This window comes from Peromyscus maniculatus, chromosome 9 (genome assembly GCF_049852395.1).
Source record: "Peromyscus maniculatus bairdii isolate BWxNUB_F1_BW_parent chromosome 9, HU_Pman_BW_mat_3.1, whole genome shotgun sequence".
NCBI classification, from domain to species: domain Eukaryota; kingdom Metazoa; phylum Chordata; class Mammalia; order Rodentia; family Cricetidae; genus Peromyscus; species Peromyscus maniculatus.
Window position 1 is genome coordinate 35,120,036 of NC_134860.1, and position 26,864 is coordinate 35,146,899.

At 47.3% G+C, this 26,864-nt stretch overlaps 1 protein-coding gene across 5 annotated transcripts in view; it reads right to left on the minus strand.

Moving 5' to 3' along the window:
- Positions 1-26,864, minus strand: part of Rps24 (ribosomal protein S24) — a 146,660-nt gene that overhangs the window by 115,943 nt on the left and 3,853 nt on the right. For 3 of the 5 annotated variants that reach the window (XM_006991623.4, XM_006991622.4, XM_006991620.4), the window contains 2 exons: positions 25,612-25,631; positions 25,181-25,270 (listed from right to left, as the gene is read on the minus strand). The exons of 1 other annotated variant lie outside the window; for it this stretch is intronic. In XM_006991623.4, the coding sequence (XP_006991685.1) occupies positions 25,629-25,631 (3 nt within the window). In that variant the 3' untranslated portion in view covers positions 25,181-25,270; positions 25,612-25,628. Of the gene's footprint in view, positions 1-25,180; positions 25,271-25,611; positions 25,632-26,864 lie in introns of those variants that run through there. One more of the 5 variants, XM_006991619.4, reaches the window with a different exon arrangement.

The following is a 26,864-nucleotide window of genomic DNA, read 5'->3' on the forward strand; positions in this document are numbered from 1 at the left end:
TTCTGCTCTGACTTCCCCTCATGATAAACTATAAGCTATAGGGTAAAGTAAGCCTTTTCCTCCCCAAGTTTGGTCTTTGTATTTATCCTGTCAATGGAAAGCAAGCCAGGACAGAGACAAAGAGTGGGAAAAAATCAGTGTTATTGTTGAATTCTGTTTTCAGATTTCAACAATAACTGTTCCACACAGGTTCATGTTTGGAATATTTGTTCCCAGTTAGTGGTGCCATTTGGGGTAGTTCTGGAGCCTTTAGGAGGTGGGGCATCACTGACAGAAGAAGTAATCCCCCACCACTGGTTTTAGCCTTGCTCTCTCTACTTATAGGTCCTCCAAGTTGTAAGTAGCCACAGCCTCATGTTCCCAGTACCATGGGCTAGAGCCACTCTGCCATGCCTACTTTGAACTGAAATGCCCTAAAATCATAAGCCAAAGTAAATCTTTCTCCCTCACATTTGCTTCTGCCAGATATTTTAGTCATGGAGATACAAATATCTAGACACCTAGCCCAGGAGAATTAGACACTGGAGACAGAGACAGAGCCATCTTGCTCTCTGGTGGCATACCAGATCCTGTTTCCATGAGTTCTGCCAGTTGTGCTTTCCAACTGACTATCCTTGTCCTCCTCCTCCAATACAGCATACTTCTCAATCCCTGGTGTATGAGCTCACTCCGGCAGGCAATGTTCCATGCAAGCCAATGACTCCACCAGCAGCAATGGACTAGTGTCTTCCATGGGGCACTCAACTGGGGGCAGGGCCATCATTCAAGGCCTTTTGGTTCTATTACAAGGGACATGACCCCATGGTGTATGAATACCCTTTTTAAGAGCCCAAGATCAACATATCTACAGAAATTCCCTCAAATCTTCTGGGTAAATATACAGGTTAGGCTCCTACAAACAACCTGGTTATGTTTGAAGATGAGAGAAAAAGCCTGAAATACTCCCACAATTACTGACCTTCACTTTACATCCAGCCATGACATGAAGGATTGCTCATTTTTGATTGCCTGGAACTGACAAAGTTATAACCCTGACAGGCCATTGCATTGTTAGCAAGCAAGCTGCTTGGAGTCAAAAGACTTGGGTTTAAATGATGGCTATACTACTACTAACTCTATGACCTCAGAAAAATTTTCTAACCTCTTTGTTGCTCAAATTTCTCATTTCAGGCTGGGAATATGTAGCTCAGTGGGAGAAAATGTGTACTGAACACCAGAGATTTTAGACTGAGTCTCCTACACAACAAGAATTTTTTTCTCATTACTCATGGAAATAGAACCTGACTAGTATGGTTTAGAAAATATTTAACAAAATGTAGGAAGACACATTTTTATTCATTTGTGTAGCCACTGGTACATTATCCATGCTCCTGTAAGTAACCTTAGTTAAACTTATTGGGTCACTAAAAGAGAAGAAGAAGGAGAAGGAGAAGGAGGAGAAGAAAAGAGGAAGAAGAGGAGGAAGAAGAGAAGGAGGAGGAAGACAGGGAGGGGAAATGAAAGTAGAAGATGAGAAGAGGTAGATCAATGTGAGAATGGAAGGGCCAGGACAGGGTAATAGGGAGAATGGATATGATCAAAATACATTGTATACATGTATGAAAATATCAATAAAAGAAAATATTTAGCAAAATAAAATATCAAAATAGAATAGTGCAAGGTTGTCTGTCCACCACTTACCTTTCTTTCATATAAATGGCCAGCAACCAGGAGGCGTAGAAGAAACATGTTACAGTGGATTAAAGGGTATGTGGGGTGGGCAGTTTGACTGGCTGTTTGGTTTTAAGAAACTCCTAATGGTATTGAAAAGAGAAAAATTCAGATTGAAGTGTACTGTTTTACCTTGTCATAGGAGTTGATCTTTTCCCAACACTACTTCTATACACCAGTCCAGCCATGTCTTGACCTCTGACCTGCTCACCAGGCCCCTTTCAGGAAAGCAGAACTGTCTCCAATGCACAGATAACACATCTGACTCCTGGCTGCCTCTTCTACCCTCACAAGGGCTTTCTAATCCCCCTGCACTGGCAGCACAGTGTGGAGACCTGAGTGCACTCAGGTCGACCAGATGTCTCTACCTAGAATGTCATTAAAAAACAAAACAAGGGCTGGAGAGATGCCTCAGTGGTTAAGAGCACTGGCTGCTCTTCCAGAGGTCCTGAGTTCAATTCCCAGCAACCACATGGTGGCTCACAACCATCTGTAATGAGATCTGGTGCCCTCTTCTGGCCTGCAGGCATACATACAGGCAGAACATTGTATAAATAATAAGTAAATAAAAATCTTAGCCGGGCGGTGGTAGCGCACGCCTTTAATCCCAGCACTCGGGAGGCAGAGCCAGGCAGATCTCTGTGAGTTCGAGGCCAGCCTGGGCTACCAAGTGAGTTCCAGGAAAAGGCGCAAAGCTACACAGAGAAACCCTGTCTCGAAAAACCAAAAAAAAAAAAATTGTCTACATTCATATATATATATATATATATATATATATATATATATATATATATATATATATATATATTAAAAAAATCAGCACAGTAAACAAAAAAAAATCTTAAAAAAAAAACTAGATATGGGGTTTGAGATAAACACTTGACCCTTCAAACCTTTGCCTGAGGGTGATGAAGGGTCCCAGAATGGGTCTAGGATCGGGCATATCTAATGCTTGAAGGCCTTAGAAAGCTGGCTGGATCATTCTGCCAATCTCAGAGATGCTCAGGAGTAAGGAGCATCTAGAACAGTAGTTCTCAACTTGTGGGTCACGACCCCTTTGGCCATCAAACGACCCTTTCACAGAGGTAGCCTAAGACTACGAGAAAACAAAGATATTTACATTATGATTACCAATGGTCAAAAATTTACAGTTATGAAGTAGCAACAAAATGATTTATGGTTGGGGGTTCACCACAACATGAGGAACTGTATTAAAGGGTCATGTCATAGCATTAGGAAGGTTGAGAACCACTGCTCTAGAGCCATTCCTGTCTTAGGGAACCTTGCCTGTTTGTTTTATCAATACAGAACTATACACTAGAGGCACAATTTGCAGTTTGTGGTCACTCGGGAACCCCGAGGATCGCACAAACTTTAAGCCTGTCCCTGATCGTCTGTGCTGAGTGACAGTGGACACTTGGCTCATCCTCCCTGGGCATGCTTCCTCAGGTGGAGCAGGACTGATGGAATGAAGTGAGGATGTAGTGAGGCAAATGAGCCCCCGGCGGGGACTACAGCAAGGGCCAGGCAAGCATCAGGCCTCATCCCGAGCAGGTTATTGGTGGTTATGCCAATGCTGTCAAAACATGCAGACCACAAACCCTGCCAGTTGTTTCCTCTCAGCCACTGCCACCTACTCACCCTGCCTCCCCCCAGTCTCGTCCCTGGTTCTGAAGTTGGTTGGAAGAATGAGGGAATAAGTGAATGGTTTCCTTGTGAAATGTCCAGTTCCCGAATTGCCAGGTTCTGTTGTTCAGGGACATGCATTCTGCAGGTCTCCATTGTCACCCGAGAGAGTTTGGGCATCAAACAGCCTTGGCACCAGGCTGTTCACCAAACTGGGCTAGACCCTACCCCCTGTGAACAATGCACAGTGAGGTTCGTGACTAGGGACCAGGTCAGTGGGGAGAGATTCCCCTTCCTGTAACCACAGGAACAAATTTGGAGATGGGAGTTTGGTTCCTCATCAACATTTTGTTTGTTTAGACAGGGTCTCACCATAGCCCAGGCTGACCTCAAACGTGGGAGCCCCTACCTCAGCCTTCCAGATACTAAGATTATAGAAGCTTGTCACTACACCCAGTCCAATCTCTCATAAGACATGTATGTGTGTGCACATGCGGATGCATGTATACAACCAGGTCAGGGAAGAGAGTTACCAACTCAGCCTTCCAGACAGTTGACTGGAAGCCATAAATTGTGGAGAGCTGAGCTCTGGTGATACCAGGAGTCCACAGGGAGTTCCATTATCCTGAGGCATATCCTGCCATGTGCAAAATAGCAATACCACCAGATAAACATGCTGCCTATTCAAGGGACCATATGGAATTAGACAGCTAGATTCTGATGTGAAATGATGGACCCAGGAAAGAAACGGAAGTCAAAGATGAAGGAGATTCAGAATTCAAGAATTGAGCCCAGGAGAGTCAGGTCCCTACCAGCTAGTGGTAGGAAGCTGCCTTGTCCCAGCTTGCCTCCATCTTCAGACGACCTAACAGAAAGGCTAAGAGGTGGCATCTTACTACTCTCCACTGGTCTCTAGACCCCAGGACCACAGGCTCCCTGGCTCCTCAGCACACTCCCTTATCCCATGCCTCTACACATTTGTTCTTGCCGTTCTCTTTCCCCAGAAGCCCTTCCTCCATGTCTCGATTAACTGATTGTTATAACCCAAGACTAAGCTCAGAGACCACCAAACCAGGTGAGTTCAAGTGTGCATCTCCTGTGCTTCATATCTCTTCCCTTTTCCTAGAGTCTTGCTATGGGCCCTTGGCTTGCCCTGGACCAAGATCCTTCTTGGTTATCTTTGGAGCCCCAACACCTACGACAGGACATGGTGTGAATTTGTTTAATTAATGCTAGTGGGACCAGTTCTAATTTGTGGAGGAAAAAGTAGCTTGGGCTGTATGAGAGAGAAAGAAGGTAAGGACAGATATAACACAGTTGGATATGAACAAGTTGAAATTTCGTGTGATGTCCCCATGCAGACAGAGCCACACAGTGCTCAGGGATGGTGAGGGGGTTAGAGGGCTATCCTACATTGGGCTGATAACTAGAAGCATGGGAGCAGCATGAGCTCTTTCAGTTAGGAGATAACTTAGAAAGAGAGGACGACCTCTTGATAAAACACCCATTCTAAATTTAGTATGTTCCTAAAATCATTCTCAGCATAGACAACCCTGGCAGTCGAGAATTTTACTGTTGCTGGAGATTGGACAGTGGGGATAAGCCAAGGTAAAGAGAAAAAAATAAAAGAGAGGCACTAGCAACAGATGTATCCCCAAGGGTTTCAACGAGAACCTGACCCAGACCCTCCAATATGGGCCCCATCTCCAAGCCAACACTTGCGCGCGCGCACGCGCGCGCGCGCGCGCGCACACACACACACACACACACACACACACACACACACACGAGGTGAGAAGGGAAAGGAGGAGTTCGAGAGAATCACACTTTGAAAGAGGCTGCCAGAGGTATGAGAAGGTAGTGTTTTCCTTCCTGGCTGGGTGCTACCAAGCTACATCATCTGCAGAGCCAGTCTGATGCTGTTGGGACAGAAGACGATAGAGCTGGGAGGGGAAGTGGGGGTGATGATGCCCCAGCCCTCTGGAGCATAGTGCACAGTCCTCCCATTCTCCCAGAGTTCACCAAAGAAGGCTTGATGGAAGCCATACCCCAAGACAAGGCCCAGGAAGAAAACTTTGGGGGAACCTCTGCATTCCTGGTTCCATGGCACTTCCTATGTGACCACCTGAAGGTACAGAGGTTAGAGAATGGGCCAGAACCCCAGAATAGTCCTAGAGAAACAGTGGCCCTCCCAGACAGGAGTCTAGGGGCGTGTAATATTGTAGGGCTGAAGGAGTTCCCAGTGCTTTGTGCCAGCCTGAACTGAACTCAGCCTCTGACAGCAGCCCCTCAGTCTACGTGGAGACCGCCAAACAAGCCATTGAGAAAACAGGACCTATCTCCTTTGACATTCCATGGGAATTACTTCTCCCACAACCCCCAGGAAGTCCTGTCTCCAACCCCAGGGCAGACCTAAGGCTCTAGATTGGCAGTTGAGTAATAGAACATATACTAAAGCTCCTACCCTCCAAGTCCAGGTGTGACCTTAAATGGGGCAAGGGAAAATATCGGCCCTCTATGAACCCATAGTGTTTTGTTTTGTTTTGTTTTAGTGTGTGCGCGTGTGCATGCGTGCGTGCGTGCGTGCGTGCGTGCGTGCGTGCGTGCGTGTGTGTGTGTGTGTGTGTGTGTGTGTGTGTGTGTATTTGACACAGGGTTCTATGTAGCACAGGCTGGCTTGGAACTCATGATATAACCAAAGATGACCTTGAACTTCTGATCCTCATGCCACTACCTCCAAAGTGCTTGTATTACGGGTCTGTGCCACACCAGGTTTATGTAGTACTGGGGATTGAAGCCAGATCTCTGTGCATGCTAGGCAAGCACTCTACCAACTGAGCTCCGTCCCCAGCCTTAAACCTGCAGTTCTGACCTCCACAGCTGTCAAGCTATGGACTCCACTCTAGCCAGTGTTAAGGGTAATTTGACAGAGTTCAGCAGTAAGAAGCAGCTGGGGAGAAATGAAACTATTTCATTTCTCTACACCACCAAGTTGACACTCGTCAATAAACCTGTTACTTGGAGGCTGCCATGGAGCCCTGCTCTGGGCTGAGGCAAAGCAAAGGGCAAAGAGGGGGACACCTCTCAGCTCCCCACCCCTGCTTCTTACACACGTAGAACTCAAGTCCAAAGGCCCTCAGTCTTAATTACCAAGCGACAACAAACTCACCAGCCCCTCTCACTGTATGTCTTTATGTTGTCATCCGCTCTGGCATGTTAATATCCAACTTCCCGTTGGAAGACAGATGCCTGGATGTTCACACCCCGTTCTAATGGTTTAATACCCTGGGTACTGAAGTGGGGAGGGGGCCCTGGAGAAGGGGGAGGATGAAAGCCACCACCACCACATTGAACACAACTTTGGAGCAAATGGGTTTGAATATTCATTAAACAACATTTAATTTAAACACCCAAACTCTGGAAGCAGCAACATATGGCCTGTTTTATTTTACATAAACTGAATAGGAGGTGGGGCCATTAGTTTCTGCAGACATAATGTTCATTACCAATGAAGAATGCTTTCCTCTGAGGGCATCCCAGCACTGTGCTGGGCCCACAGGCCTGCTGCCCCTGAGGGTCAGACGAGCCTCCATTGAGGACTCCCTGGTGGCCCACTCTTGGGGCAGCTGTGTCGGATAAATCCCTGTCCCTATGAGGACACAGATTCAAGCTTTGGTGTCTCCTCAGTTCGTGCCTCAGAGAGCAGCGTGGTACCTAGAAGCAGTGCCCGCGAGGCATAAATCTGACCTCTACTTCTGCATGCCCACTGCCACCCAGTGGCCTGGGGCCTGACTGTGTTTACATGTCTACAGAAAGCTCTGGGTCGAACCAGGTATGTATGTTCCCACACTGTGCATGCCAGCACATGTCCCTGCAGCTTTCTAGGTGGACGTGGATATCAGTTGTGGACTCATTTCAGGGGGTAGGCACAACAGCCCTTGTGATAGATCCAAGTGTGCAAATGTCTCTTTGGACGCAGCTGTGGCTGTGTGTATTCGCGCACAGCAGGTGTAGAGGCTGGCCTTTGCCACTATGCGTGTGAGTAAAAGGAGTCTGATATGTAGGAACAGAGGTACACGTTGCTACCTAGTTTCATACACACATGTGTGGGAATGCTCTTCAGCTGCCTGACACTAAGGGATTCTTAACTCAGGGCCCACAGGTACCTCCTCATGGGGGGGGGGGGCATGGATAGAATGTCAGAGTGTCCAGGAATGCAAATATATCAATAAAGGAGCACCTGGGGCAGGAGGTAGGGAGATGGCTCAGTCAGTAAAGTGCCTGCTATACAAGCATGAGGACTTGAGTTCAAATCCCCAGCCCTACGTGAAAAGCTGGTGTAGTGATGCATCTCTGCAACCCTGGTGGGAGCAGTCAAGACAGGTAGATCCTTGAAGGGCACTGGGCAGCCAGCATAGCCAAAGTGATGAGCGCCACGTGGAGAGCAAGGAAATAAGGCAACAGAAGTAGACCTCAGGCCTCACAAGCATGTATACACAGGTGTGCGCGCGCGCGCGCGCGCGCGCGCGCGCACACACACACACACACACACACACACACACACACACACACACAGAAGCATGAAGCATTTGTGCCAGGTGTGGTGAAGTGTGCATTCCTGTAACTTCAACACTCAATAGGAGTTTCAACACAGGAAGATCAGGAATTCAAAATCACCCTCAGTTACATAGCAAATTCAAGGCCGGCCTGGGCAACATGAAATCCAGCCTTTAAAAAGACAAAATTGCTGGGCAGTGGTGGCGCACGCCTTCAATCCCAGCACTTGGGAGGCAGAGCCAGGTGGATCTCTGTGAGTTCGAGGCCAGCCTGGTCTACAGAGTGAGATCCAGGACAGGTACCAAAACTACACAGAGAAACCCTGCCTCAAAAAAACAAAAACAAAAACAAACAAAAAAAGGCAAAATTTTGAAAGAAAAAGAAAAGCATCTATGTGTTCTTATCTTCAATAGATAGGCATTTTGCTATATATGTCCTTGAGCGAACTTTTTTTCTTTGTAAATTCGTGTTTCTATCTTCATTTTGTTGTTGTTTTGACACAGGATTTTGAAATGTTGCCTTCCATGGCTTTAAAAACTCATGATGCTCCTGCCTCAGCCTCCCAGGTGCTAGGTTTGAAGGCGCTTGCAACCACACGAACTTTGTACATAAAGAAGCCTTTGGGCCACTCCCACCAACGGGTAAAGAGTGTGTGGTACGGCGTCAAGCCATGTGGCCACAGCAGGTACCGGCTCATTTTGTCTAAGCACAAATGCACAGGGACCTGTGGCGGAAGAGGCAGCTGTGGTTCCAGGACCCTCCCATGGTGCTGATGCCTATGGTGAAAACAGAAGGGAATAAAAACTAACTCTTCCCTGTTCCAAATGTCACCTTCATCCTGGGGGCTCCTGTAAGGTACTGACTACTGTGACATTGTGAGGCGACATGTTTCTCCCATAGCCAGAACCATACGGGCCCCTTTCAGAAAGAAGCTGTTTGGAGTGTTTCTTGGCCCCTACCCTGAGACTGATACAGAACAAGAGCTTAGACAAGACCTTGAAGGCTTTTCAATCAAAGTTATGTCAGGCTCTGCCCCAACTTTCATCACTGCCTGTTGTCTGTCTCCAGTTGCTTACCTGTGATGTAAGTACATATGTTTCTCCTCTCCTGCCTTCTGACTATGTCCTGGGCTGTACAGATGGCTCAGTGCCAACAGCACTTCCTGTTCTTGCAGAGGGCCCAGGTTTCATTCCTAGCGCACCTTGGGGATTCAAAACCAGCTATGACATCCAGTTCCATAGGATATGGTGCCCTCTGGCGCGCGCGCACGCGCGCGCGCGCGCGCACACACACACACACACACACACACACACACACACACAGAGAGAGAGAGAGAGAGAGAGAGAGAGAGAGAGAGAGAGAGAAACAATATAGTATAATTTGTATTAGATTGTTTTATTATTGTTGTTTGAAACAGGGTGTCACGTAGCTCAGACTGGCCTCAAATTCATTATGTACCCAAGGCTGACCTCAAACTCTCAGTTCCATAGCTTCACTCTCCAGTGCTGGGATTACAAATTGTACTACCACACCCTGCAAAATAATTGTTTTCAATAACACATAACAGATAAACCATTTTTTTTTCCAAGACAGGGTCTGACTTCAGGTTGAAGGTCACAGGACACTTCAACATTGTAGACCAGGCTGTCCTCAAACTCACAGATATCCACCTGACTCTGCCTCCCAAGTGCTAAGATTAAAGGTGTGTGCTGCCATGTCTGGCTACAGATAAACCAATTTAAGCCACCTTAAGCATATTTTTAATGACTTTTGTTTGTTTGTTTTGTTTTTTGAGACAGAATTTCTCTGTGTAACCCTGGCTATCCTGGAACTCACTATGTAGACCAGGCTGGCCTCAAACTCAGAGATTTACCTGCCTCTGCCTCCAAAATGCTGGGATCAAAGGTGTGTGCCACCACCACCTGGCCTTACTGATTTTTTTAACCTTAAATAATATTGATTAGCCTCTACAACTGGAGCGCAGGAGTGGTGAAGTCTTCACCCAGCTTTTCAAGGATCCAGTTATTTCCCTATTTTGCTCACCTCTTCAGTCTCAGCAGCTTTTTTTGTGTCAGAAAAAAATGTCTGTGGTGCTATCACCAATTCTGATTGGGCCAACTTCAGCCAGTAAGTTGGGCAAGGGTGCTTCCATATGCTGATTGGCTGAGCCACTGCTCATTCCTAAACTATAGACACTGTGCTTCTATTGGCTGAGGCCCATATAGACCCACCCCCAAGTTTGGGAACAGTAGGGATACAGAATAGATCCTAGAGAAGTAACCAGGAGATCCTGCAAGATCGGTTTTCCCACAAATCACTGAGCCAACATCTCTTTGTCCAACTTAATAGGAAGTGCCCGGGGCAAGGGACACCTTGTGATCCCTGTTGACCAAGTGCCAAGTGACCATTGAGCAAATCCTTGTTATGTGTCCCAGGAATAATGGCAAGAACTCAACTTGCTGCAGAGACACAGAGGGAGTTCATCGGGAGATAAGAGGCTGTCCTTATCTGTCCCCAGCTTAAAGAAAAATCCTTCTATGTGCTGAAGTTCCTCCAAGTTAGAAATGGATGGGGCAGGTAACTGAAGAGACAGCTCAGTGGCAAAGAGAGACCTGCAGGAGACCCAGGTTCAAATCCCAGCACCCATATGGCTTCTCACAACTACCTGTAACGGCAGACCCAGTGCCCTCTTCTGGCCTCCTCAGGCACCAGGCATTCATGTGCAGCACACACAAACATGCAGATCACACACATAAAGTGATATAGTAAATACATCTTTTTTGTTTTTTCTGTTTGTTTGGGTTTTTTAATTGTTGTTTTTTGTTTTTTGAGACAGGGTTTCTCTATGTAGCTTAGGAGCCTGTCCTGGATCTTACTCTGTAGACCAGGCTGGCCTCGAACTTACAGAGATCTGCCTGCCTCTGCCTCCCAAGTGCTGGGATTGAAGGTGTGCACCACCACCGCCTGGCATAAATAAATCTTTAAAAATTGGAAATTGTGGTTTAGACAGTGTAACCTAAATGCTCTTCACTGAGAGTTGGGGAAGGGTCCTGAGTCTTGGTCCCTAGAAACCCGTGAATTACTGTTACTACCACCTCCTCTTGTTAGAACTCCTGCCCCAGCCTCCTGGCTGCTCTCTCTGCCTCAGTCCCAGCCAGTCCTTCACACAGCCACTGCTCAGTCAGTCAGTCAACGAAGTTTATTAACTGTGTGCCAGACCACGTTTGCAGCACAGGGACCCGGGGTGGGGTGGTGGTGGTGGTGGTGGTGGTGGTGGTGGTGGTGGAGAGTGACATACATGTACCACAGATGCACGTTCTGAAGGAGAATGCCGAGGAGAACAAACAAACGCCACGGAAACGCTAACACAAACACGGCTGGGCAAAGGGGACAAGCTTAGGGGCTGCACATTTTCACACACTCTGCTGAGTGCAAAAGTAACCGGGGGTGGGGGACAGCTCTGGTGGCGCCCTTCAGCTGGGGGAGCACTTGCCTAGTACATGCGAGGCACTGAATTCAATCTCCAGGACTGTGCCAACGGAGTATGGTGGCATATGCCTATCATCCCAGAACGTGGAAGGTAGAGGCAGGAGGATTTAAAAATTCAAGGTCACCAGGCATGGCGGAGCATACCTTTCATTCCTGTACTCAGGAGGAAGAGGCAGGCACCAGCAAACAGATCTCTGCTAGGTCAATAGGCAGTTCAGGCTAGCCCAGGCTCCATAGTAAGACTCTGTCTCAGGGGGAAAAAAACCATCAAGGTCATCCTCAGATACAAACGAAGTTTAGGGTCAGCCTGAGCTGCATGGGTGTCAAAGAAAAGGTAACCGAAGGGACAAAGGTGCCGGAAGCAGTGATGTGGCATGGACGTGACACGGGTAAGAAGATACGTCGATGGCTTAGACAAGAGTTGAATGACGGGGTGGTAAGCAGCTAGACCCCAGACATGAAAGAAGAGACAAATGGTTTGTCAATGAACAAGTTGTGTCACATAAGAGGAAGAGTCCCCGCTGCAGAGAAACGAGGCTTTCAGGCCAGTTGGGTGAAGGATCCAGTTGCCCTCCATAGGGTAGGGAAGTGGGAAGCAGATGAAGACAGAACCCCAGAGGCTCCACATCTGACCATGATGCACACATGACGGCTCACACCCTGCCTCACATGGCCCCTCCAGGTACAGCCCCACCTGTAAAGACCTGCTGCTGTCCCTGCAGTCAGCCCCGCCCACATCCCCAGCCTCTTTCCCACACAGTCTCGAGGCCCATCTATCACATCTCGTGTAGTTCCCGGTTTGTACATATACTTCTTTCTCTGCCTGAAGGAGTCTGTGTCACATCTGCAGCCCCCAGAGCCACTTCCTTCACCTCCACAGGGGAAAAGGAAAGAGCTGTGCAATGCCAGGTAATTTTCAAAGCATCTGCCTGCTGTCTCTGGTGGCAGTCAGCTGCCATGCATTTCTGAAGCTCAGCTAAGAGGTTCTCCACTGCAGGCTGGAATGAATGTCCAGGCCAGCCCAGATTCCAAAGGCCCAGGCTTGAAGTCACAGAGCCTGAGAGGGTTATAAAAGTCAGGTGCCTTGACAGTCTGCAGAGAGGAAGTACTGGCATTATGGTCTGAAGCAGACATGAACCCCAAAGTCAGCCTGTTTGTCTAGCAAGACTGTTGAGATGGCTAATATGGATGTCAACTTGGCAAGCTCTGAAATCATCTAGGAAACAAGCCTCTGGGCGTGTTTAGGAGAAAGCTTCTGGACTGACTCAATTGAAGTGGAAAGATTCGCCCTAAGATCTGACTGGCTATTCCATGGGCTAGGGTCCCAGGATGAATAAAAAGGAGAAAATAGGCAGAGTACCGGCATCCTCCCCCCCCCTCTCTCCTCTCTGCTTCCTGACTGGAATCAGAACACAACCACCATCCATCTTACCCTCTCCACCATGATGGACTGTATCCCCTCAAACTGCAAGCCAAAATAAACTCTTCCTCCCTCAAGCAGCTCTCACCAACTATTTCATCACAGTGATGAGAAAAGGAACTGACACAGCACTCCACCTGGGCTTCTCCCTTTCTGCTCAACTCCCCCAGCCACTTCCGGTAGCTCCCTACCAGCAGAACCTGCCATCCCTCCTGGAAATAATCTGCCTCCTTATGGCTGCATCCAGAAGCATTCCAATCATGGCTAAGAGTCCTAAAGCACCCCATTCTGGAGAAAGTGGTGTCACCTGCAGCCCATCAGGAGGTACGAAAACCAACAAGAACTCTCAGCACCAGACTGCAAGGCTAGGGTTTGCTCTAGCATCCCCCCCTTCCCCCAGCCCCCTGCTCTCTCTCCACAGAAACCATCTGGAGTCCTGTGACTTGTCTCCTCCTCTGGTACAGTTGACACAATGGCCTTCCCAATGTACCTTGAGGCTTCATATTCTTACATGGTCTCACACTCACCCTCCCCTACTATTATGGCTTCTATCTAGAAACCTATGTAAAACCTATGGGTAGGTCTTAAAATTTTTGTGTGTGTGTGTGTGCGGAACTAAACTACCAACACACTGCCTGAGATATGAGCATCATTCTGAGAAACGTTCAATTTACCCAACGGCAGCCTGTTCCCATGAGGGCCAGCCCAGGAGGCAATGATGCAGGTCATGCGGCAGTCCCTAGCTTGCTCCCACAGCAGCCATCTCCTCTCACCTTCAGGATGTGTAGAAGCCAGAGAGAGATCCCTTCTCATCTCTCTGTTCACTCACCTTCCGCCCAGGGACGTTATGAGAATTAATGGGATAACAGATGAAGCGCCTCCAAGGAAACAGGCTACATAAATCCAAAGTGTTATTATTAAATTCCAAATTTAGCCCTCGGGATCAGTGAGACATGACAAATCTGGGCCGGGAGCAATCTCAGCTGCATGGACAGGAAGTCCCTGTAAAATCAGGAGCCATGACGTGCAGGCATTGGGGGCTAAAAGAAACCCTAAATGGCCCCCACTTCAAGTCTATACGTCACCAAAGGCTGGAAGAGTCTCTAAGGGAGTCCCACCACAGAAGCAGCCAGCTTCTGCTTATCCCCAAGCCCGGACAGGAAACCCATTGTCCTCAAGAAGCTCCTATCTTCTTCTATTACCTCTGAGTTTTAAAAACTTGCTCCTGGGTTGGCAGGCTGCAGCTCAGTTGGTAGAATGCTTGCCTACCCTGCACAAAGCCCTGGCTTTGGGGTGTGGTGGCACATACATGTAAGCCAAACACTTGAGAGGTAGAGGTAGAAGGATCAGAAATTCAAGATCATCCTCCTCACTAGATAGCAAGTGTTAGGTCAGCCTGGGCGCCATGAGACAGACCCCTTCTCAAAAAGAAAGATTAAGAACCGGGTGGTGGTGGTGCATACCTTTAATCCCAGCACTCAGGAGGCAGAGCCAGGTGGATCTCTGTGAGTTCGAGGCCAGCCTGGTCTACAGAGTGAGATCTAGGACAGGCACCAAAGCTACACAGAGAAACCCTGTCTTGAAAAATAAACAAGAAAGAAAGAAAGAAAGAAAGGAGGGAGGGAGGGAGGGAGGGAGGGAGGGAGGGAGGGAGGGAGGGAGGGAGGGGGGAAAAGAGAAGAGAGAGAGAGAGAGAGAGAGAGAGAGAGAGAGAGAGAGAGAGAGAGAGAGAGAGAGAGATGAAATAAATGACCTATTGTCCAGCCTATCCTGAGCCTTCCATTCCCAGGACTAATTTTAGGCCTTTCCCATAGGATAGCTGTGACCAATAGAACCACTGCCTTTTCACTCCTAAGTAAATAGCCCCTCACATTCGAACCAGCCACAATCAGAAGGCAAGCTCACCTTGACACTCTGCTATGCATGGGTTCTCCTCATAGCTTCAAAAAACTGCCGTAATTCGCAGGGAAGCCCATAAGACATGGCAGAGCAGCACAACCTTGCCCCAACTCCAGGAGCCCATTTTCTCCTAAGGCAGAGAGTTGGACATTCAGCTCACATGAAATCACTGTAGGACGTTACATTATCTACATTTAGATTTGGGCATTTACATCTTGCATTGGACGGATCTAGATAATCATAATCCTAAACATCTCCTGGATGACAACCAAGTGACTGGACTTCATAGAGCAGAGAATCACAGTGCACAGAGGAAGGAGCCCAGCTATTGGGGCCACTCCAATAGACACTTACTAAGTGACTCTTAGACAGTGGCTTAAATTCTAAATTTTAGTTTGCTTTTCCCTCAGCTGGGAACACTATCATGTTTGGTGGCATGTAATTACAGTCAGGAGGCTGAGGCAGAGAGACTGAGAATTTTAGGCCAGTCTGGGCTATACAGTAAACTTGAGGTCGACCCAACTTAGCAAGACACTGTTTAAAAAAAAAAAGAAGATAGGAAGATTCCCATCTTGCTAGGATTGTAGCTCACTGGTAGAGAATTTAGCCAACACACACACACACACACACACACACACACACACACACACACACACACAGGAACCCTTACAATTCAACAATAGAAGCACAAATCAGGGCTGGGGAGATAGCTCAGTCAGCAAAGTGGGTATTCTGCAAGCATGAGGACTCCAGTACACGTGTTTTTATTTATGTTTTTAAGGGCAGACATTTTTTAAATGACATATACCTGTGATCCCAGTGCTGGAGAGGCAGAGGTCCCTGAGGCTCACTGACCAGCCAGCCTACTTATCAAGGTCCAAGCCAATAAGAAAGACCCTGTCTCAAAAAACCAAGGTGGACTATGACTGAGGATTGACACCCAAGGCTGTCATCTGGCTTCTACACTCATGTTCACATACCTGCAATGCCCTCCACAACACACACACACACACACACACACACACACACACGATATTTTTCTAAAGATTTATGTTCTGGTTAGTTTTAACTGTCTTTGTGACAACCAAGCATCACTTGGGAAGAGAATCTTAATGGGGAATTATCTAGATCAGGTTGACCTGTGGACATATCTGTGGGGGATTATCTTGATGGTTAATTGATGTAGGAAGACGCCCATTGTAGGTGGCACCATTTCCTAGACAGAGGACCCTGAACAATATGAGAGAAGAAAGCTCGATAAGAGCAAAGCAGCAATTGAGCATGTATATATTCATTTCTCTCTGCTCTTGACTGCAGATGTGATGTAACTAGCTGTCTCCAGCTCCCACTGTTGTGACTTTCCCGAAGTAATGCACTAAAACCTCGAAGGATCAGCTAAAGTAAACCCTCTCTCCTCTGCTGCTGTTTTTGTCAGGGTATTTTTCCCCATAACAACCAAAACGACAATAGAATATATAAACATAAATAAACACATGAAAAGATGGCCAAAACCATTAGCTGGGTTGTTTGCCTGTTTGGGTTTTTTGAGATGGGGTCTCTCTATATAGCTCTGGCTGTCCTGGAACTTGCTATGTAGACCAGGCTGGACTCAAACTCACAGATATATACTTGCTCATGCCTCCAGAGTCCTGGAGTTAAAGGTGTGTGTGCCACCATGCCCTACAAAAACATTAGTTTCTATGAAATAGAAACTATAATGAAGGCTGGAGGTTCAGTTCAATGACCCAACATTTGCCTAGTATGTACAAGACTCTAGGTTTGATTTCCAGAACACACACACACACACACACACACACACACACACACACACACACACACGACATTCACAAACCAAGGGTGGTAGCAGAAACCCAGCACTAGGAAGGCTAAGGCAGGAAGATCTCAAGTCCAATGCCAGTTGGGGTTACTGTAGTGATCTGAATGAGAATGGCCCCATTAGCTCATAAATTTGGATGTTTGGTTCCCAGTTAGCAGAACTGTTGGGGAAGGATTAGGAGGTGTGGCCTTGTTGGAGTAGGTATGTCATGGGGAGTAGGCTTTGAGGTTTCAAAAGCCCACATCAGGCCTATCGTCTCTTTCTTTCTGCCTACTACCAGTGAATCAGGATTTAAAGCTCTCAGCTACTGCTCCAGCACAATGCTTGTCTTTTTCCTGCCATATGAACATGGACTAACCCTCTAAACCTGTAAGCAAACTCCAATTAAATGCTTTCTTTTATAAGAGTTGCCTTGATCATGGTGTCTTTTCACAGCAATAGAACAGTGACTAAGAAAGCTACATAGTGAGTTCAAGACCAAAACTTGAATCATACAATGAGACCTTATTTTTAAAAAAAGAAGAAAAAGAAGAAGTGGAGGAGGAGGAGGAGGAAGAGGAAGAAGAGGAAGAAGAGGAAGAAGAAGCAGCAGCAGCAGCAGCAGCAGCAGCAGCAGCACCACCACCACCACCACCACCACCACCACCACCACCACCACCAGGGCTGGAGATGAAGCCCAGGGTTTGCTCTCCAGCATCACATAAAACCAGGCATGGTAGTGGAGGGCTACAATCTCAGCACTTGGGAAGTAGAGGCAGGAAGGTTGGAAGTTCAAGGTTATCTTTAGCTACATATTCAGTTAGAGGCCATCTTGGGTGACATCATAAAATTCTCCCTCAAAAACACCAAAACCAAAATTAGCTTACCCTACACTGTTGGGGTAAGCTGAATCGACACAACAGCTACTAACAAGTATTAGAGAAGGTGTAGAGAAATTGGAGCATAGAGCTCCATGTTCTGGAATGATTTTCTTGAATCAATCCCAGAGATGCCTCCAGCACTGCCTGCTTTTTGGTTCTGTTAAGTACCTGCCAGTTTTCTAATAAATATCCCTCATGCTCCAGAGGCCTCTGGTCAGAGGGACCCTACAAAGCATCCATTGTTTTCTCCTGCCACAGCAAAGACTGGCAGTGGTCCCCAATCCGTTCTCTACTGATGGTCTAGTCTAGAGCTGGCTTATGTGGAGATGGTGTGGCCTCTCCCAGACTTGCCGGGGGTTGGCGGGGAGTGAGCTTTCACTGAGTCAGCCAAAATGAAGCTCTCCTCAGACCTCTTATGCTGAGCACTTCCTTGCCTCATTCTGTGCCCACCTGTGATTGGCATATCCCACAGAACAAACGCCCACAGGAAATAGCAATGCCGAGAAACTATCTGCGCCATTGCTGGCGCTAGGGAACGGCTGCATCCACCAACCCCAGAGGCCTTTTCACATGAGGGCCGTGTCCTGTTTATGTTGATTCAAAGTGACTGGCAGCCAAGCCTTCCTCCAGTGCGCTGGACGATGGCATAGGGAGGACCAGGGTTGCCGTGCCAAACCTCAGCCTCCCAGGGGTCCCTGATGTGCTAGTGACAGACTGTGCAGCATGACACAGGACAATGAGCCAGACAGCCTGGGTAAGGCACCACAGAGCTTCATTAACTCAAAGATGTAAGGAAAGAGGCTGAGGTGCAGCTCAGGTAAAGCAATCTCCCTCCCTGAGTGTGCAAGGCCTTAGGTTGTTCCATCCCCAGCACCACAGGCTCACGTGTGTTGGGGTGTGTGTATGGGGCGGGGGGTGCTATAGATGTTTATGTATGTATTAATGCTCCTGAGCTTCTTCAAATGACCTCTGTCAGGAGGAGCATGAACTGCGGGTGAAGCAACCTGAAAAGCCCAGTCCTCTCCTCACCATTGACAAATTCAGTGACCTCACAAGTCACTGACACTCTGTACTACTGTGGAGGTGGTAGATGAGCCAAAAACCTTCTCTGGGGAAGGAGATAGAAAGATACATGTCTTGCTTAACATGTATCATTTACTGTGGAGGCTTGTGCCTCAATGGTCTTGCTAGTGGGATGGACAATTTCTTCTTCTTCTTCTTCTTCTTCTTCTTCTTCTTCTTCTTCTTCTTCTTCTTCTTCTTCTTCTTCTTCTTTTTCTTCTTTTCTTCCTTTTCTCAGTTTTTCGAGACAGGGTTTCTCTATGTAGCTTTGGAGCCTGTCCTGGAACTCGCTTTGTAGACCAGGCTGGCCTTGAACTCACAGAGATCCGCCTACCTCTGCCTCCTGAGTGCTGGGATTAAAGGTGTGCTCCATCACCGCTCGGCTGGATGGGTAATTTCTAACCAAACTCTCTGCATATCACCAGACACAGTGGGAAGAGCAGAGGGCCACAATCCCCAAATACACAAGTATTGTGTACTTATAAAGACTCAGAATGGGCAATGCCAGAGGTCTACTGCGCAGCTCAGCATTCAACTGGGTGAGCGGCCAGCCAGTATAAATGTAAGACACCAATCCTTGTATTAAGGACGGAAACGCTGAAGTCACTCTGAGGCAATGTATTTTCTGAAGAAATACACAGTGCAGCTGAGAGAGATCATGATGTAAATCTTTCCTCCTTCCAAACAACACAGAATAGAAATCCATATAGAGGCAAATCCTGGCTGTCTAAGGACCTGGAGAAAAAAAAAATCCAATTTGGTAGGTTCCACCTTACTGCCTTGCAAGTCCCTGGGAAGGCTTACTTAAATGGACACCAGAGATGGATGTCATGTCACAGCTCCTGCAGCCAGCCCCCTTTGCATCACATGTCTTTCAAAGCACAAGTATGGCTCTTCCTTAGCTCCCTGGGGGCAGAATTTGTGTGTAAATATCTATTTACATGTATGCATTTACACTTATTTTTGAGAGGAGAGGTTCTACATCTCAGGAGCTTCTACTGTAGGAGGGGAAGCCATGTTTGAACGGTGCTTCACATCATAGTGGACTAGGAGACAGAGAAAGGCTTCCACCTTTCTTCCCTACGGCAGGATTTTAGACACAGAAAGAGCTGCTGACAACCACCTAATCAAAGCTACTCCCTCAACCTAGCTGGAAAACTGAGGCCCAGAGGCAAAGGAAAATTGCCCCCAGATCACAAAGCAAAGACTTGCAGATAGCTTCTGGCTCCCATTCAACAAGACAGCAGTATGACACTGTAGCATGCTGAATGCTGAGCCATAATCAGCTGCTGGGGTTCTAGTGCTCTGCCCTCTAAAGAAACGGTAAGCTGCCTGACTGGGCAGCTACAAAAGGGGAATGCTGTTTGCAGAGGCTCTGCAGAGACCTTGCCCCACGGATGGGTAGGCATCGCCATGCACATGTGAACAGCAGCAAGCCCTCCAGGTTCAGCTTCCCTACAAGGGCTGAATCCTGTAAACAAGATTACCACCCCGGCGGACCTTCTCGGAAGAGAAAAGGCTGACCCCTCTGTTAATCTAGCAGCAGGCTTTCCCGAGAGCAGCGGCCTTGACAACAAAGCGGGAGAGTCCAAGCCTGTGCCCACAGTGCCCCCTCGTGGAAGACAGCCGGAGGGACCACCTTTATCCCACCTAGGAAGATTCTGACCGGGGCTATCGGCAGTGTTCTTTGCTGGCCCCCACAGTTGTCCCCGCTCCAGTATCTACTCCCCAATACCCTTAACTTTAGTCCACACCAGACTCTCCTGCCAGGCCTCTTAAAACCCGAGTGACTGGGCCCTACTCTCAATTTCTGATAGAGTTGGCTGGGTGGGGCCCTGAAATGTGCAATTCTAACAAGCTCCAAGGTGGTGCCGAGGCTAGAGCAAAGACAAGGAAAACCTGCCTTAGCTAGTTCCCAGGCTCATCAGACTGACTGTGCAACCTTAACTCCCTGTGAACCTCCACTTCTTCATCCGCAAAACGGGGGAAAAGTGCCTCCCCCCTAGACTTAGCTCACAGTATATCCTTAAAAAAAAATGTGTTCCTGTGTGTGTATCACATGTGCATGTTCACAAATGTGGGTGCCTGCATGTGCTCACCTGTGCATGTACATGTGGAGGCCAGAGGTAGACCTCTTCCTCTATTAATCTCCTCCCTCATGAAACCTAGACCTCATTATTTAGGACGGGGTGGCGAGCCCCCCAGGAAGCTGCCTGTGGTTTCCCCAGCACTAGGGTTACAGGTGTCCACTTCAGCCCAGCTTTTATGTGGGTGCTAGGGAACCTGAACTCAGGTCTCATGCTTGCCCTGCAATCGCGCTACCCACTGAGCCATCCCCCTAGCTCTGTGCTGGTAATTTTTATTAGCAGTAGTCGTAGTATTAGCTTTCGTTTGCAAGCTTCTTTCGGACAAGGCCTGTCACAGGAGACACAGGCAGAATGGACCTTTGTGAACTTTCAGCCTAAACTTCGAAGTTGTTAAAATTTCAGATGTATGAGTGCCCCCGCCCCTCCAAGCTACAAAGTGAACTCTGGGGTAAGCAGCTGAGTATTTTTTAACAAACCCTCATGACTCAAGCTAATCCTTGTACCTGATACAGAGGGAGGGGAAGTGGCCCTCTGTTCCCCCATGGTGCCTGCAGCCTGGAGGCTGAGGAGTAGGAACCAGTCTGGGTGCCCAGCCTGGCTTCCTTCCCCAGTGCATGGCTCGGCTGCCAGTTCATCATCCCTATCCCGCTGTACAAATCTTTCCATCATGCCTGATGAGCAGTCAAACGGTTCAAGTATTCTGTGTGGAAAAACTCAGCATGTGACAAGGGCACTTGATCTACCGTTCAACTCTTATTGTCCACATTTTTCTTTCGCTCAACCAAAATACTGGATGAGAGAAGTCCTTAGCCTGGCACACAAGGTCTCCCTTGGATTGTTCCCTGGTGACCTTTCCAAGCCCCTTCCACTAGAACACAAATTGTACCCTAACTCACTTCCAGCCTGAAGACACTGGGAGGCAGGGCCTGTGGTGTGGCGTAGGGGAAGTCTAACGGGCAGATGAATGGACGTGTGGAGCTCTGGGACTCAGGAAACTCGCCCTGATAACACTGATAACCCCCGAGTCCTGCTGCCTGCTTAGTCAACTTGAGGTCGTTTGGAATGGAATTTCCCCGTGAGAAAAGGCAGGAGTAGAGCAACTCTATCTGAAGCCACCAGTCGCATGGGGCTTCGGGAGGATGTCCATCCATCCCATCCCTCCATCCCCCGCTCCACCACAGAATTACCGCTCCCTGGTGCACCGTAGTCCCATCTTTCATGGCCTCAAAGGAGACAGCCTTTATGCATTCGAACCAGATCATGTCACTTGCCCTGGTGTTGCCTCCCCCAGAAGCCTTCCAGGATCCAGCTCCTTACACCAATTTTGGCTGTGGATTGTCATCGTGTACCATGTACTGCTAACCACTGCAGGAGCCGGACCGTAAGACCTGAAGTGTACTCTCCTATTGGTGTATCTTTCCACCTCAGGTGCCAGATCAGGGACTGGTGGTGCACACAGTAACTTGGTAAATGGGGAATGTGGTTAGCTACCTATGTTCACTATCCCTGTGGCAAATGGCACCTCCCCAAGCAACGGTATGCCCCAAATAAAGCAGCTATATGACTACTGAATACAGTAATGTCTTGGGGTCACACAACTGCATGCTAACCCCACCCTCACCACCACTTGGTAACCAAGAACTATCGTCCACTCTCTCACCTGGAAAAGACACCTTCCTCCTGATGTTAACTGCAGACCACTGTCCACATACTGGACCGTTCACAACCCTCCCTGCTTCGGCTCAGTGAGATTATTGTGTAAGATGCTCTTGAGGCAAACCAAAATAAACACGTCAGCTGGCAGTGACAGCGCACACCTTTAATCCCAACACTCGGGAGGCAGAAGCAGGTGAATCTCTTGAGTTTGAAGCTAGCTTGGTCTATAGATTGAGTTCCAGGATGGCCAGTGACACAAGGAGAAACTGTCTCAAAAAAAAAAAAAAAAAAAAAAAAAAAAACTTGCCAAAAAGGATGCAGTAAAGGACAACTGAAAGCTTCCTGATCGCTTAGGCACACACAAGCTACAACACAATGGAAACAATACACTTGTGAAACCATCTCCAGCCTCTCCCATCCCTTGATGGTTTCTAGCAGGGAAACTCAACCATTACCATCACAAGGTCTGGAGTTTTGAGTCTAGTACTCTCACTAGTATGCAGTTAGTGCCAAGCTGGAGGGGCTGCACTCTCAAATTCCTCAGTAAAATCGACTTTGCGTTCTTATAAAGACTTGTCCCAAACCTGCAGCGAGCAGTGTCAGCCTAGTTATTGTCAGGGCTGTGCTCCAGCCTCCAACACTCTCAAGTTCAATAGCACAATTGCGCACAACCTAGTTTCCCCAAATCCTCACTTCCTGTCAGTTGCTCAAGCTTCAGCCTCCACGGTTCTGTCATCCTGAGTCTCAAAATAGCTTGTGATTCAGAGTGGCAGAACAGGTACCCTTCAAAGCCCTTGGTTTGACAATAACCCAAATATCCAGACTAAAAGTAGCAGAGGGGAGGATTAGGGAACAAGCTAGTGAGGGGGATGACTGGCTGGAGCACACAGGCAGTTTGCAGAGCAATGCCCATTGGGCCGCCTTCACTATCAAAGTTCACAGGCAGCCAGCTTGATTTCAGCTGGTTCTCTGAAAAGCCTGGCCCACCTTGTGGAGCCCCGGCAGCGTGCCTGTACAGCTGACCCTGCCCACATTAAGGCAGGAGGGCCCATGCACCTCCTGTAATCCATGCCTTCCCACTTGCTTTCTAAGAAAACCAGTCTGTTTTACTTTCAGTAGCCCCACTCCCAGTCGCTACCTTCACCTTCCACTCCAGCCATGGACCAACTTGCCTAACATCAGATGCCCATCCTGTACCACAGGCTACTTCTCTGCTTGCATGTTCTAGCTCAACAATCAACCTCCCATTCCAGCCTTGACTTAGATCTTCCACACTTGAGCCTATTCCACAAAACCCTGTAATCACTGATAACCAGTTCAGCCTAAGGTGTTTTCTACTGGCCGGTTGATGCCAGCAAGGGAACATCCCCTACAATAGCCTACAAAGCTGCACACCTGCTGTCACATCTTGGCTCCTAGAGTTCGAGGCCTCTCCATGTGACCTGTGATGCTGTCCCAATTTCACCTGTCCTACATACCTGGCCTTTCAGTGGCTGCCCATTGCTTCAAGATGTCTCATTCAAAGTTCTATGTGCATGGGTATTTTACCTTCATTGTATATACCTGGTCTGCTGAGACCACCAGAAGGCACCAGACCCCTAGAACCAGAGCTGACTGAGTCATGAGGTGCTGAAAATTTCAAGCAAGGTCTTCAAGAGCAAACCTCTTCAAAGATGTCTAGTTTTCCACTGCACTGACAAGTCTTATTCCCACACAGACCCATACCAATGATATAACCTTTAAGGGAAAAAAAACCTAAAACTCATGGGCTGGGCTTCATCAGAAAAGCACTCAACCAGTACTAGTATATGCAAGGTCAAGGGTTCTACACAAAAATAAGTAAACTAAAAATACCATCCATAAACTGTAATACCTTTCAGGCAGACTCCTACCCAAATTGCCCAAACACCTAATTTAAGTAATCTAAAGTCCAGTCCCTTGAGTTTGACCCCTTCCAAAATCAGGCAAAGACAGAATTTCCATTAGAGCTAGACAAACGAGACCTTTAAGCTGTCTTACTGTATTGTCTTAAGGGTTTCCCCATGCATGTTTCAAAACTCAGGAATTATAGGAATGAGTCATACCAGATTTAGCTTAAAAAAAAAAAAAAAAAAAAACCAAAAACCAGGAGCCAGGCATGAGGTAATGGGGGAGGGCACAGCTTGAAGCAAAGCAGGGAGATCCATGTTCAGGACCAGTCAGAGCTATAGATCTTTTTTTTTTTTTTTTTTTTTAAAAAAAAAAAGGCTGGTAGGGAGGAAGGGATATCACCTTTTAATCCCAGCACTCAGGAGGCAGGTGATCTCTGTGAGTTCGAGGCCAACCTGGTCTACAGAGTGAGTTCCAGGACAGGATCCAAAGCGACACAGAGAAACCCTGTCTTGAAAAACCAAAGAGGAGAGATGGCTCAGAGGTTAAGAGTACTGGCTGTTCTTCCAAAGGTCTTGAGTTCAATTCCTAGCAAACAAAGATGTAATGTAATCTGGTGTTCTTCTGGCCTGCAGGGATGCAGACAGAACACTGCTGTATGCATAATAAATAATTAAAAAAAAAAAAAACACACGGGGCTGGAGAGGTGGCTCAGAGGTTAAGAGCACTAGCTGCTCTTCCAGAGGTCCTGAGGTCAATTCCCAGCACCCATATGGTGGCTCACAGCCATCTGTAATGAGATCTGGTGCCCTCTTCTGTAGACATATATGAAAGCAGAACACTGCATACATAATAAATAAATCTTCAAAAAAAAAAAAAAAAGAAAAACCAAAAGAACTAAGATGGCATCTAGGGACATAGAAAAGCGGTTCAGCCAAGGCAAATGCTAACAAGGTACACCACACTGGTCCTAGACTTTGCCCACGCAGTTACTCTACACTCACCACCCTCTGCTAGGAAGAATGTGAACAAGCCCCTACAGCAAGCTTTCATCTAAAGCTCAGTGAACTGGGAGGTGGACTGAAAGAATACCCAATGAACAGCAGACTCCAGACACACAAGCTTTTAGTTTATTTGTTCTCTCTGAAATCGTCTGTACACCATCGCAGATCAAATCACCGCAGATCTATTCCTTTGGCTGTGAATCAAAAATATAAAAATAAATTTAGCCAGCAACAACCTTGAAAGGATTTTTTAAGCTCAAAGACAGACAAACTCTTAAAAAAAACCTCATGCAAAACAAGTATTAATAACCTAAAACAGAAGCTAAGAAAATGATGCAAACATCCAGAAATTAAACTAACATTCAAATTAGAAATGAAACAAAAACAAGTTAACATCTCTGAATTATAGACAGTCACTGTTAGTACTGTTACAAACGGTACACTTGTAAATCTACATATAAATGTTCACACACTTGCTCAAACTACGTCAATAATAAATAGAGTCTAGTGATCTACGTAAGAGCTTGAATTATACCTGTATCCAATCTCCACTCACTGAATCAGTGGCAGGAAAGGGGGAATGGGAAGGAGGAAAACAGACAGTTAATTAGTAGTCCCTTTTCAAACACCAAAATTAGCTGCACTGAAAAGTACATGCAATCAGGAACCTCGAGTGACTGTTCTGTGGTTGTACATGAACATTCCTCACACCACCCAATTCTGACAGCACCCTGCCTGATTACTACAGCTCCAATGGTAACAAGGTGGCACACAACTGCATTAATGCCAGAGTGGTACCAAACCTACACTGTCAAATACCAGCATGTAGATGGAAGACACGTTCCCAAGGCTGAGGCCCCTTGGCTCTGCTTAGCCTTATGCCAAGCAGAGGACCCAGACTTGGGACTCTTTAGACTCCAATGGGGGGGGGGGGGCTCTAAATGATTAGGCAAGTCTTGTGAAATCTGTTAAATCTTAAAGCACACCAGTCTTGGATACCATGAGGTATACAGATTTGTAACAAAAAATTACTACTGGTGCGTTGGTTTAAACTCCACTGCATATAAAGGAACACCACACTCCAGTATCAAGCAAAACAGTCCAGAGGCCATTACTATTTACAGCTCATTTTTGAGCTGGTTATTTTCCAAGGTGGTGCTAGTGAGGTCACCAGCCCCAGTGTCAGCCTCCAGAACACCTTCCAGAGGGACTGAGGCTGAACCTAGTGGCTCGGCAAAGAACCTGTGTTAACTGGCCTTCAGGTCTGGCTCAAGGGACAAATCTGACTGCATCATCAAAACTTCTATCAATAAAAAGGTATAACCTGCAACACCTATGCAGTTCTATGGGCAGTGTTCATTAATTCCACAGGACTGATGGAGAAGCCATTTGATCATGGTCTCAGGCAGGCAGCTTGAAAGGTAGGCATCAGGGGTTGTGGGCACATTTCTAAACCGCTACTAATTTAATTCCACTGCATGTTACTAATGTAGTAGAGTAGGAGACCCATTCTGTTTAAAATGTGTGGTGAAAATACCCTCAGTATGTTACCTCCAAGTTTTCTATTAAGAGCAGGAGACTAATGATAGAATGCTGACGCTGGAGCAGATGCTGCTCCTGAGAGAATCTGCTGCTTTGGTAGCAGCCTGGAGAGGATGGGTCACTGAAGCCATTCCTCGAACACCAGTATCAAACTACAAGTTCAGGAGACCAGGGCACCTACCTCCTTCAGTGAGTCACCACCCCACATCTAACATGCATTTTTGAGTTTCCAGAATAAAACTAAGT